This window comes from Cupressus sempervirens, chromosome 6 (assembly GCF_028749045.1).
Source record: "Cupressus sempervirens isolate cs-2001-9-10 chromosome 6, ASM2874904v1, whole genome shotgun sequence".
In the NCBI taxonomy this organism is placed as follows: Eukaryota; Viridiplantae; Streptophyta; class Pinopsida; order Cupressales; family Cupressaceae; genus Cupressus; species Cupressus sempervirens.
Window position 1 is genome coordinate 316,517,129 of NC_143123.1, and position 14,261 is coordinate 316,531,389.

The following is a 14,261-nucleotide window of genomic DNA, read 5'->3' on the forward strand; positions in this document are numbered from 1 at the left end:
ATTTTGGGGATTTACATTCATATGCAGGATTTGATGGGACAAAAGAGAATATGATACTAATTATAAATGGGATTAAACAGATGCAACTGTAAGTTCCTATAGTGAAGAGAAGTCATCATAGGACATATATAGTAGGTTCCAAATCATTAGGACTACACAATAGATTAGAAGCAACACTGTCTTCAGACAAGTTTTGGAGGAAAATATTGATTTAAACAAAAGTCTTGTTTCACTCAGCCATATATGAATATTAGTTATTGCTTAGAAATATGTCGTTTTGAAACATGAATTTGTGATTTCATTTGTTTTTATTATTGTACATTCAAGGAGAGTGAATGGGATAAACTTTTGAGATGCTCCATGATTGTTTCTATATATGGTACTATTGGAAGCAAGTTTCAGTTTGGATATGTATTATAGACCAAGTTACTCATGTAATTGTGACATCAATATATATTGAAGTAGCGACAGAGGAGTATGCAGAGCGGTATGGTAGAATGGTACAAAGATTGCTCATTGAGTCAACTATTATGTGTCATCACAATATATAAAGTGAGAGAATTCTCCCTTGATGACCGTATAGTCAGGAGAAATATTGATTGGCATGATGTTCGGGCAAAACTAAAAGAAAATAGGTATATCTAAAATGTCCAATCAAGGAGTCCAAAAGGACACACCAATAATACATTGAAACAAAGGTCTCCATATTGAGTAAAAGGAGCAACAAGATTGAGAGTTTGCATCACCATTTTCACCCATGGAAAGTTTTACAGCCGGAAGATGTCAACAAAAATTATTGGAAAAGCCTCATACAATATCCATGATTATGTCTGGAGCATGTACATGGAAGATGGACCTGATATTACATTGCAAAACTCCTATACAGGACCACGTGATTTGGTTTTTATGTTGTGGACAATTCTAGTGATAAGGCTCAAGCTGGGTTTGATATAACCATGGACGTTATTTCCTTTCCTGGTGATTTTATTGGCATCATTTTGAATCAATCGAGTGATACTAATTGTTCATTTGTGTTTGTTGCAGGTTCTCAACCGGAAGAAGAAGCGATCAAGAAGAGAGCATATTGAATTCAAAAGCCGAGTAGAGGAGAGAAAGAACCCAACATGATAAAGGGGCCCGATGAAATATGTAAGGAAGATCATGTAACTTTGGAAAAGATCCAAAAGGCATATCGAGAATGATGCCTGGGCTATATATTCATCAATATGAAGGATTGAATATATTTCTATCCATAATCTTTTATTGCCAGAATTGGTAGTACCAAGTAATATGCAGTTACCCAAAAACAATGACTATTGAATAATTGATGCCTTAGGTTTATTTTTGAAGCCTAAGTAGCGAGCGATTAGTTTCTTGTTATCAAAGGGCGCGATGTTTGAAAGTGTCTCCTCATCGGTTATAAATATGATATGTAAAATCAAACAAGGGGAGAGAGACAATTCCTATTCCTACAAATTTTTACATACCCAAGTTATAAATATGCTCTATGATATATTTTATTCTTTCATTGGTAAAGAAATGATATTTTGAACTAAGCTCGTGAATTCGGATTATTGAGTAAATATATTTATGTGATTTTGGAGTCAAATTGTATTAGATGGATTATCCATCTAGTACAATTTTATTTCAGTAAGAAATATTTATTTTATTATTTGCGTGAAGCTTTAGAGTTAAAATATTATATAGTTTCGTCCTTTATAATTATTATTTTCAATTTTATAAATAAGTAATATGATAGATAAGTGGACAGGATCAATTATAGCATTTTAAAATTGAAAATCATAGATATTGTGAAATATTTAATTGTTTTCGAATCTATGTTTGCTTTGTCTCCTAACCACAGGAGTTAAAACACATTCCAGACTACTTTAAAATTGCATCCATATATTTGATTTGTCGCATCTTGATTACTAAATTGTTTATAATTGATGTGCGTAGAATTTTATGAAGTTCTACGTTTTAAACTTATAATATTGACTCTACGCCCTTGGGCATAGGTCTTTATATTTTCCATAATTCGTAATCCATATGCTAGCAATTAGTTCATATCTTTCCTTTGAAGAGTTAATATATTCATCTGTTGCATTAATCTATACTTATTCTTATTTTAAAAACATTCATACAATCATTTACTTTTATTCTTAATTCATAAATCGCAAGTTTGAGGTTTTCGATAATTCTTGCTATTTTGGAAGCTTTCATTATATTCACATTCTAACAAATCTGCTATAAGTATCCTGGACAAAAGTGTTTTGTTTAGGATCAGGTGCACTCGACTTGGTTTTACAAAGCCAGAAGTGCAGAGGATTTGAATTGCATCGATCAATCCCGTCAAGTTGGCCATAACCGGTTGGATATCCCAGCATCAAGTTGGCAAGATTCGTAGGATTCCAATCTACAGTTTTGGGAACCAACACAGCCTTATCGTGATCACGTAGAAGATGTTACACAGGGTGCACGTTTTTATGTTGGTGATTCGGAGGTTAGCTTTGACAAGCAGGTTGATGAGGTTGGTTGCACACGAGGTAATAGCAGGTTAGGGTCCTTGTATGACGAGCCTTTATATGCAAATGATAGCATGGTAACACTTTGGTCGTTGCATACAAATCAAGAGAATGAGGGAAAGGTGGTCTATGATTTTGAGAGGTGTGATGAACCATATATCTGTTATGTCCATAACATGAATTTAGAGGAACAATCCAAGATGACACTGCAAGACGATGAACCACTTCAACATGACAACAATGAAATTCAGAGCTTAAAGAACCAACTAAAGGTTAGTGAAGACATGGTTGTGGCATCCTTGGTACGTTATGACAACACTCACAAGATGGTTGAAGATCTCTACAGGAAGGCTCAAAGGGAAGTGGAAGGCGATTGGCCTGTTTTTGATTTCCAGCTGGTTGAAACAACTCTTGAAACTATGAAATCAAATTATTATGTTTTCCTTCCGATAGAGATTATATTCTTAAAGTTGCTGAAATCTATATGTTGATTAGTCGAATAGAGAAAGGAATGAAATGAAGGAGCTCAACAGGGAGCTTAAGAATGCTCGTGAGACATTGGATGAAACTCAATTTTCTCTTCAAGAAGCAGAAAATCAGATCAGGGTCACAAATCACTCTTAGGAACATGAGGGTAAAGTGAGGCAGGAGTTTTTCCAAGAACTCATTGATGAACTTGATAGCATTCAACAAACATATGACTTGGATAGCTACCCCAAACGATCAAGTACCAAAACTTTAGATCACATTCAGCTTGTAGACAACCTCTTGTTTGAAGTTGGTGCTGATTGGACTTCCGATAATCCCCTGTTTGTGATAAATGTGGGAATTCCTTTTGATTGCCATGAAGAGATGATTTTGATTTCAAAAGATTGGATCCTGGTACATCTCCTAGCAGTGAATCTTGATCATAGGATGGGAGTAGTGAATTGACTACTGTTGCTTGTCATTGGATTAGTCCAAATATATTTCCCGATTTCAACCCATATAGGAGTTGGATGGATTTTCTACATCAGCCTTTGAATAGATCTTGGTGGAGTATGGCTGAGAGTTATATTTCAATTATAGCGAATGGCTTTACATTTTCATACTTACTTGTAGCACCTATGTACTTGGGGGTTCTCCAGACTTGTGACAACGATGTGGTTTTTGATGTGCCCGTGGTATTAGTTTCAGCTTTTGAGCAGCTCGTTTCTTTCATCATCTATTTAGGACAGATCATCACTGTCTTCTGGGTCATACATAGACCCTTGATATATTTTTACCTCATCATATCAGATGGTCATGGCAATAGGGTTTGGGATCCAGGTGTTGACATTATGTATCTATGGCTTATTGAGGATTTTGTTATCGTTCTACTCAGTTTGAGATTGGATGCAAGAATAATCAGAGTTGCACAGTTGACAGGTGCAACGATATTTCGTAGATTTATATGGGATCCAGGGAACCGGTTGATGGAGGGGTTGTAGAGTGACACCATGCTTCGTAGTGTGGCAAGATTTGTTTATAGATTGGGTTGCAAAGCTACTTGCAAATTCGTATGGGATCCTAGTACTAATTGGTTTAGGACAAGCAATTTCAAGGAGGAGAGATTTGTAATGTCCCCTTTTTGGGACATTAGATAAGTTAAAGCCATATTATATATAAAATTAAAATTGACTTGGAGAGAGTGGACTCAAAATATAAAAGGTCAATTTAATAATATAAAGTGGGCTAAAAAGGACAAGGAGAGATAAGATGAAAAGCCAGGAGGGGAGTTGAAGAGTTATAGCTATGCGGATTAAAGGAGAAGAGACTCTTTTATTTGACATGCTTATTTAGGAAAGCTTTAGCTTTTAGCCAGTGTGAGGATGTAGCCCCTCGTACTGGCAGACAATGGATGCAAACCCATTGTCCGTAGAGACATCAGTTTAGGTGTCTTGTATGCGCTTTTAGGTTCTTCTCTTAATGTTCCAATCTGACTATAAAATTGTGTTTAAGATTGGGTTTTGAATGTTGGTTATTGTATTGCTGTTGTATAATGCAATAACATGTTTTAAGGAGTTGTATGAGAGTTTATTGGTTTTATTTTGTTGGTTTGTAATGCATTTTCATAACGCTTGAATCCTAAATATTATTTTGAAAGAACAGGTTAATATCTATTGGGGAATCTACTGGTTTCTATTGTTGTTCCGTAATACATTTGCCTGTGTTTGAGTCTTGAATATATTTTGAGGAATAATTCGAGTCGATATCCGTTTGGGATATTTCATCCATCACTGTAGTTATGTTTGTTGTTATCATCATGTTTGTCATCGAGTTTGTGCCCGTCATCATCATTGTGTTTGTTGTCATCATCGCTGTGTTCGTTGTGTGTGTCACCATTGTCGAGTCTATGTCCATCATTGTGTCTGTGTATGTCACCATAGTTATGTCTGTCAACCTGTCCATTGCCAAGTTTGTGTTTGTTGTTGAGTTTGTGTTTGTCATTGTAGTTATGTCCATTGACATGTCCGCTGCTGAGTTTATGTTTGTCACCTTCATTGTGTCCATCACCATCGTTGTGTGCATCGCCGTCATCGAGTCTGTGACTGTCATTGTGTCCGTTATCGTCACTGTCTCTATTGTGTCCGTCACCGTCGTCGAGTCGGTGTCCGTCATCGAGTCTGTGTCCATTGTTGTCACTGTGTTTGTCACCATTGTTGTGTCTATCACTATCACTGAGTTTGTGTCCATCATCGTAGTTATGTTTGTTGACATGTCCGTCGCTGAGTTTGTGTCTGTCATCGTCATTTTGTCCGTTGTTATCACCATGTCAGTTGCCGAGTCTATGTCCATCATCATCATTGTGCTTGTCGCTATTGTCGAGTGTCTATTCATAGCCGAGTTTGTGCTTGTCGTCGAGATTGTGTTCGTCATTGTTGTGTCCATTATAGTTGTGGTGGCTGTCTATCACCTTCATCGCAGTCATAGTTGTGCTCATCATCATCATGTTTGCTTCTGTCACAATTCTTTGTCCATCATTGTGGCTACATCTGTTGTAGTATATGTCATCGAGGTGTTGTTCGTTGTCAAGACTTTGTCCATCATCGAGGTTCTATTTGCAGCTAAAGTTTTGTTTGCTATTGAGGTTCCATCTGTCGTCGAGGTACTTTTCGTCGAGGCTCTCTCTATTGAGGCTCCCTTCACCGAGGTATTCATGGTCAGGATTCTCTTTGCCGAGTTATTTTTCGTTGAGGTCCCCCTTCACTGAGGTTCTCTTCGTTGATACTCCCTTCACTGAGGCACACTTTGCCAAGGTGCCTGTCGCCTAGGTATTCACAACCAAGGCCTCCTTTGCTGAAAGAATCTCCACCGAGACTCCCTTCATCAAGGCACATTGGCTAATTGACCATACAACTTTCGTGTTGTACGGTTTGCATACTGTCATCAAGTCTCTTCGTTGAGGCTCCTTTCAATGAGGTACTCACAACCGAGGCTTCCTTTGATGAGCTAGTCATGACCGAGGCTCCCTTCGCGGAGGTACTCTTCGCCGAGGCTTTGTCCGTCGGGAATATTCTATCGGGTTTATCCAAAAGGCATTTGCTAGTCAAAAATATAATAATGGTTGTTGTGGTCGTGTCATGGCTAAGTTTGTGTCAACATAAGCGTCTATGGCTATGACCATACTCAGAGATTTTTGAACATGAGGACGCGAACGATTTCATTGATCGACGTCATTGGCATCGTAGTGAAGGGTACGACAATATTTATATTAGAGTGGTGTAGTGGAAGTTGGATGACTGTGTGTTGCAATAGAGGTTTGATGTCAAGTCACGTGCTCTACCTGTGTGTTTGATATGGGATCCAGGAGTTGATGGCAAGGATTGGATAGCGAATTGCTTGAGGACAAGCAATCTTTGGGCGGTGAGGATTTGTGATGTTTGCAAATTTTATTGTAATAATTAAATTAATTAATTAATTAATTGGTTCCAGAATTTAAATTATATTAGAGAAAATAGAGGACCTTTAATTAATAAATGTGGGGCCCAAATTAATAAAATAAAAGTTGCATTTGCAGTTCCAATTGATTTATGTATATCTTGGGCCCATCTTTTATTTTAGTCATTGGTGTTTGTTGTCATGTCAGCACTTGTGCACCTTGGGTGTTTTCCTCCGATGGGTATTTATGACAGACAAGTAGGAATGTGATTTGGATTATTTTCTCTGAACTACGAATTCTAATTGGAGTTCTTTGTTGTTCGCCATTTCGGAAGTGAGAGATCTTCCCTACTTGGCTCACATGGTTTGAGTGGGATTTAACCCTAATTCTATTCCGTTCTGTATTAGTTTCTTGGATCTGGAAAATCAGAGCACCATCATTATTTGAACTTATAGTCTTATTTGGTTACCAATTGATAATCTTGGCGCACTTTATACATTGTTCATTTAACAATTTAAAGGTCTTCTCCATTGTTGAATCAAGGCTCTTAGTACATCCTATTTCCATGATTGTCTCTGTAATAAAAAACTTACATACGCATCATGATTCGGAAAATACCCAAACCTACTGTACGGATCTCAACCCTTCAGGCAATCTTTTGCTTACTGTACAACATATCCAGCTACACTGTACAGTCATTGCACCCCATATGCCTTCAATCACAACCCACACTGTACGATCCTCCAACAACTCATACAAACACCCTCATCTACCACCATATGGATTCATATTCACTGTACAACACCCTTGCATTGATATTGTATAGACAATACAAACTACTTAACCTCTAGACAGAAAACACCTCCGAACAGAAAACACCTCCAGACAGAAATGACCTCCGGACAAAAAAAGCACCTCTGGACATAAATCATCTTTAGATAGAGATCACTTCCGGACAAAGTTCACCTTCTGAACATTACAAATATAAAGAGTAGTCTGTCATACTTAGCTGAAAACAAAGTTCATTTGTTTCATTTTCCTTGTCTTAACCAAATTTGATAGCAAGTTCCCTATTTGCTAAGAGCTGCAAGTAATCTGATTTCATCGCTTCAAATGCTTCTTTGATTGTTTGTAGTTGCATATTAATGACTCCACATGAGAAACTATGTTGCCTTTCATCACTTTGTGTTCTTGGAAATCTTGGAAATTTTTTCTTATGCTCTTATAATAGTGATTCACTCATATTATCAATGCGGGATAAACAAAATCACATTTTCTCATCAATTTTTGCTTTCCCTATTTTTTCAGGATTTGGTTTTTGCCTCTTATATTCTCACAATTGCACTTACCAATTATTTTTCCGCAAATACTTTCATTTAATATATTTCTCGCTGTCACTTAAAATAACTTTCCCTTCAACTTCACCTCCTATTTTTTTAATGTGTTATTAAATAAATAAACTTTAATATTTAAATGTTTACTACTTAACTATGGTCCTGCATTAATAAGTTAATTGTAAATATTTATCTTTATAAACTAACTTTATTAGTGCATTGATAAATCATATCAGTGATATTAAAATCTTCTGTCAATATTAATCATCTAACATGGATATGACATTGTCACTGAAGATTTGGACCATGTGCAAAATGACTTACTATAAATATTAAGTACACCCGAAGCTGGATCTAGATACCTCAGATTGAGCTGCAATGAAAATTGCCAAAACCAATTGGCACTGAAGCACCTTAAATGTCCTGATTAGCCTACGGGACCATGGAGATATAGGCTAGCAATAAACTTATGCAACCTTTGTTAGAAAGAGGAATAAGCTGATTTCAAAATATACTAGAAGGCATTGATAATTCTTCAAATCGACCTTGCAATTCTCAAAGAGTTTCTTGGTCCATGCCGGTATTACCAAAGGTCTTTTTGTTTTCTTTTCCCTTGCTGGCAGTGTTTTAATCAGGTGACCTGAAAATGTGCAAGTCAAGTCTTGTGCTTTGTTGAGAATACTTTTCAACTTCCAGCTTAGGGTGACCATCTTTATTATAGAATCTTTAGAAGTGTAAGGACCTCCTTCAAGAAAATCAATATCTTTCATGATGATAGGATTAGCTTTTATCGCTTCCGTGCCCTAATATATACTCTGGTTCATTAATAGTGCCTCTTTGTATTCATAGCCTTTACTAAAAAGGTGCACTTTTCACCCTTATTGAGGCAATCATGCAGTTCTTTACCCAGTTTGCCACAAAGAGCTGTATCAAATTTTGCAATCATGCAGTTCTTTACCCAGTTTGCCACAAAGAGCTGTATCAAATTTTATCTTGCAGCAACCTTGAGGCAGTGGTACCAACTGCAAAATGACTTACTATAAATATTAAGTAGACTCGAAGCTACATCTAGACACCTCAGGTTGAGCTGCAATGAAAATTGCCTAAGCCAATTGATACTTAAGCACCTTAAATGTCCTAGTTAGCCTACGGGACCATGGAGAAATAGGCTAACAATAAACTTATACAACCTTTGTTAGAAAGAGGACACTACAAAGAAACAGTAAGCTGATTTCAAAATATACATAGAAGGCATTGATAATTCTTCAATTCAACCTTGCGATTCTCAAAGAGGATCTTGGTCCATGCTGGTATTACCAAAGGTGTTTTTCTTTTCTTTTCCCTCGCTAGCAGTGTTTTAATCAAGTGACCTGAAACTGCAAGTCAAGTCTTGTGCTTTGTTGAGAATACTTTATAACTTCCAGCTTAGGGTGACCACCTCTATTATAGAATCTATAGTAGTGTAAGGATCTTTTTCAAGAAAATTGATATCTTTCATGATGATAGGATTATCTTTTGTCATTTATCTTTTGTCATTTGTGTGCACTAATATATACTCTGGCTCATTAACAGCGCCTCTTTTGTATTCATAGCCTTCACTAAAAAGGTGCACTTTTCAACCCTTATTGAGGCAATCATGCGGTTCTTTACCCGTTTTTTCCCAAAGAGCTGTATCAAATTTAATCTTGCAGCAACCAAGAGGCAGTGGTACCAACTGGAACTTCCTTTTGAAATTCTTTTTGCCTTTTACAGAACTTTAAACATTAGTTTGTTATTAAAACTAATATAATTTGTTAACACATGCATAGCTTTCTATACTCAATCAAATACTCAAAATCCTTAAAACTACTCTTGTTCAATCAATAGGTTTTCGTGAATGATGCCATCTTGTCTGTCCTGTTATTTCACATTCTCAAGCTGTGAAATGCCTAATAAATGGTTTTGAATATTCTAAACATTTTTTGAAATCCTAAAATTTAATGAACTTATCCTCTTTCAGAACATATGAACTTTTCCAATGTGGTAATCATTCTGACAGAAAAGTATTGTTTTATGTTTTTTCTCAAAGATGAGCTAATATATAAATGTTTCTGTTATGCAAGACAACTTATGGCGTGAACTATGGGAGTCTGCAAAACCAATCCCTGCTGCTAAACAGACACCACTATTTGATGAAGATTTGGCCGGGTAACTAACTCTTGTGATATTTTTGGCTTTGATTGCCTGTAGTTTGACACATTTTATTAAATATTTTTGTATTGTGTTTTATATTACAGTGAAAGTACCATAAGCTATTTAGAGGACATTACACCTTCTGATTTGTTTGAACAACTGTTTATTGTTGCTGTAAGTATGGAAAATCCTTTCATTTTGTTAATTGTTGCATTGTTTTTGTTTTTCCGTCTTAAGGAGCAGCAGTTGTCAGTTAGATATTGACCATTAGGCAACTGTTTATAACTTACTATATTCAGTTGACAATCATATAACAAAACAAGTTGGCTGTAAAAGTGCTAACAAAGCGTAAATTTATGCTGATTACAAATCTCTTTTCTGTTTCTTCCAGTTAATTCAATTTCGGTTTATTCTTCTTGTTGATTTCCCAAGGACCGCTGCCAATGTACTAAGCACTGCCATGTATTTGGTATATGTGTTCCCAATGCAATATTCTCTTAGATTTATATATAGAGAATAGCTAAGTTACTGATGCTGATTTTGATGCTGATGCGGGAGCGGGATGCTGATGTGTGGAATTTTTTTTTTTGGATTTTGGATGCGTCCATATATTTATAATAATAATAATAATATATAAGTACTAAAATTTATGTATACAAAGAAATGCAAGAAATATACAAAAATAAACCATTCCTTAGCATGATGCTTCACCATTGATAGTTCAACTTCAAATTCACTAATCAAATTCAGTCATTTAGAATCATAAGGATTCTCAAAAAAATCCATATTCTCATCATCATCAATTAAATACATGCTAAAATTGACATCTAAAAGGCGTTTTGGCTGTGGGTGCTTTCTAGATGGGCCTAGATGGTTGCCGGATTCTCCTAGGAAGCACATCCTGGACCTGTGGATTCTTGCTGGATGTGCTGCAGTGCATCCACCAAGAACCCACAGTCGTAGGATGCGCTTTTAGGGGGAATCCGTGCAACATCCTAATGCACCCAAGCATCCGAATGCATTAGAACCAGCATTTGGCCATTTCAACAGAGAATCGGTAACTAAGGAGAATAGGCTATGTCTATTCATTAATCAGATAATTAATACAATAACAAATTTTATCATATATATATGACTAAATTTTCTCACATAACAATAACCTTATATCTCAAATATAAAGAACACATATAGGTTTATCCGATTGAATCTATCAAAAATCAAAACTCCCTCTTAGCTTAGAAGGATAACTACATTTGATATCTCAGAAGATTTCCACCATTTGATATCACATTTGATATCATGAGCATTGGTCTTCCAAAATATCAACACATGATATTCACGAAGTACTGAAAAGGGTTTTGATATCAAGAGTATTGGACTTCCAGAATATCACTGATATTCACCAAGTACTCAAAATAAGGTTTGATATCACATCTGATATCACCAAATACTTTTGAGTCATGGCCTCCCAGATTGTTGAGATGCAAGACATTCACCATATATTCAATTTATTTGATCTCATAATAGAAGTTATTGTAAGATTGTCACCTTACAATAACTTTTGCAAATACAGGTGACATCATTGCTCATGATGTACATAGGGGTTAGGCCCTCTAAAATCACATAGTCACAAGGAATATTCATGAATCACAATCCTCTTGATTGCTACAATTTATTGATCATTGGAGAACATGGTTAACTCCCTCTGAATCAACATTATCGAGATCATCAATGGTTAACTAAATTATTGGATCCCTCTCTTTCAAGGTTGCCTCTAATGAAATGTCCGACTCCCTCTGAATCTCAGTCTTTGTCTTTTTCCTGCAAGGAGATTCTTGGAAAAGATGAAGGCACATAGTTCTTATGGTATGTATTGGAATACAAAAAATAACTTTACATAATGATAACATCAATCCTATAAAATATAGATAATATCTAACTGAAATATATGCTATGAACATATGCATATATTCAATCCTCAATATATATTTTAACCTATACTTAACATATTATTTGATATTTAATATCGCTCTATATAATATGTAATACTATTAGTGTTATCATTAACCTCATTTCAATTACTTTATTGAAGTAATATATCTCATACAAAAAGGAAATTTAAAGTAGTATAAATCTTATACCTATCTATATCTCAAATGTCACACATACTTACCTTTTCCTTAGGATGATGTGGGCCCCATCGACTATCTTCTTAACACTTAATAGGTATGTGCCTACATCACCCTAGATGCCAAAGTTCCCTTTTCTAGTTAGCAAGACGATGGGTCCTTGTGAGTGACTAATGTCTCCACAATTTGCTTGGTGTTGTGTACGGTTGCGCTAACTGTACATATGATTTACATGACTGCCAAATTACTTCCTTTTTTCTTGCTTGTATTAACCGATGCTTTTTTTTTTCGTTATGTGCTCCCATGTTCTTGCTTACCAAAAACTGATGTCCTCATTGTATCCACTGCTTTGCTAACAAGGATGGTATTGCTATAGTCAAAATATATATTGTTACTGTATATTTTCAAACCCTTTTCGGTGCTCTGTTTTCACAGTTTCATTCCCATTCATTTCTAGGAAGCGTCTCTTGCTTCATTCGTCTTGCAATTCTACCAATCACAAGTCTTCACGAACTGCAGGCTATTGGACATGGAGTCCTACATGGCAGTGCGAGACCACTTGTCGGGGCTATTATTAACCTCAGATCATTTTACTTCATGTGGACGCATGTGGCTTGGTTCTGGTCATTTAAAATTGAAACAGGGCTTCCTAGGGCTTGTATATGGCCTCGTTGCTGCTGAATTGGTTTGTGCATTATCAATTGTAGTTGTCATCTTATAGACTGATTGGGCATTCAAGGCCACTAGAGCAATACAGTTCAGTAGATATGATGATGATAGGGATTTTGAAGAATGGCTAAAATCTCAAGTTGACTCGGGCAGCAAATGTGCTTGCAAACTGCACATTCCAAGGTATATATTGTTCTACTGGTGAATATATGGTCCTCTAAGATATGTGTTGCGCTACCTCTGGAGAATCAATGAAATTTATATGATAGGTTTGTTTCCACACAACATGAATTATAATACTTCATGTCCACCACGATATCAATCACTTCCAATTGCATTGCATTGTATAGTATATGATTTTCAAAAAAATATTAACTGTAGATTGTGTCCTTCCTTTAAAATTTGTCACATCCTTGATCATAATTCAGTGTTTCTCAAATTCAAAGGTCATCCCCAAATTTCAATAAATCTGAAGTTTCAAATTTTAAACCATGGCTCTAATACCATGTTGATTTCCTAAGGACCGCTGCCAATGTATTAAGCACTGCCATGTATTTGGTATTTGTGTTCCAAATGCAATATTCTCTAGATTTGTATATAGAGAATAGGCCATGAATAGACATGTTCCTTCATAGGACATTGCCCATTCCTACAATAATATGTGAGCCCCATACCATACCTACCTAGCTAAAATGATAGGGCTAGGGCTAAGGGGGGACCCCATACCATACCCTACCTACCTACCTAAAATTACATGTCTCTTCATTAATCAAATAATTAATATAATAACAAATTTAATTTTATATATATATATATATATATATATGATTAAATTTTCTCTCATAACAATAACCTTATATCTCAAATATAAAGAACACGTATATAACAGGTTTATCCAACTGAAGCTATCAAATATCAACACTTCTATTTATGCTAGATAAAATAATCAAATGAATTTTTGTTTAAAAAAGAACACTCAGTCAAATCATTGTTTACAGTAAGCCTCTTGTACATGGATTAGATCATCTACTAGTTCTTGTACATAGTAATGAGCGAGCAATACTTTGTGAAATGACCAAGAAAAAACATAGAACTGTTGTTCCTTTTGGATACCCTCGATCTCTCTTAGGTATTTATTCTTCTCATAAATGAGCTGCTAATTGGCCCTTAATGAGATAGATTATATGATTGCAAATAAAAGTATTTCCCTTAAGCAAGCTTCCCAATGCAGCAAATCACTCCTAGCTTCCTAATCTATAACCACCCATGTGAATGATCCACTTGGGCCCCAAGTGAAGACCTGTGTGATGTCCCTGATATCACTAACTCACCCTTGTAATGCATGCACCAATGAAGAGGATAATTTTTGCCAAGTTGCCCCATAAACCATACCACTATGTTGGAAATGGTAGAGTAATTCAAAAGTAGGTGTTGCAAGAGTGAACATCTCAAAAGAGAGCAACTCACAATGCCATTCTGTCTCACCTGCCTCAGTTGTGCAAGGGCATACATCATAGTGACTATCCAATCT

At 35.9% G+C, this 14,261-nt stretch overlaps 1 protein-coding gene across 6 annotated transcripts in view; it reads left to right on the top strand.

The window, feature by feature from the left end:
- Positions 1–14,261, top strand: part of LOC149552460 (Rab3 GTPase-activating protein catalytic subunit) — a 184,730-nt gene that overhangs the window by 101,890 nt on the left and 68,579 nt on the right. For 5 of the 6 annotated variants that reach the window (XM_089788023.1, XM_089788026.1, XM_089788025.1 and 2 more), the window contains exons 12-13: positions 9,863–9,947; positions 10,037–10,106. In XM_089788023.1, coding sequence (XP_089644149.1) covers positions 9,863–9,947; positions 10,037–10,106 — 155 coding nt within the window. The remainder of the gene's footprint in view (positions 1–9,862; positions 9,948–10,036; positions 10,107–14,261) is intronic. The other variant, XM_089788027.1, reaches the window with a different exon arrangement.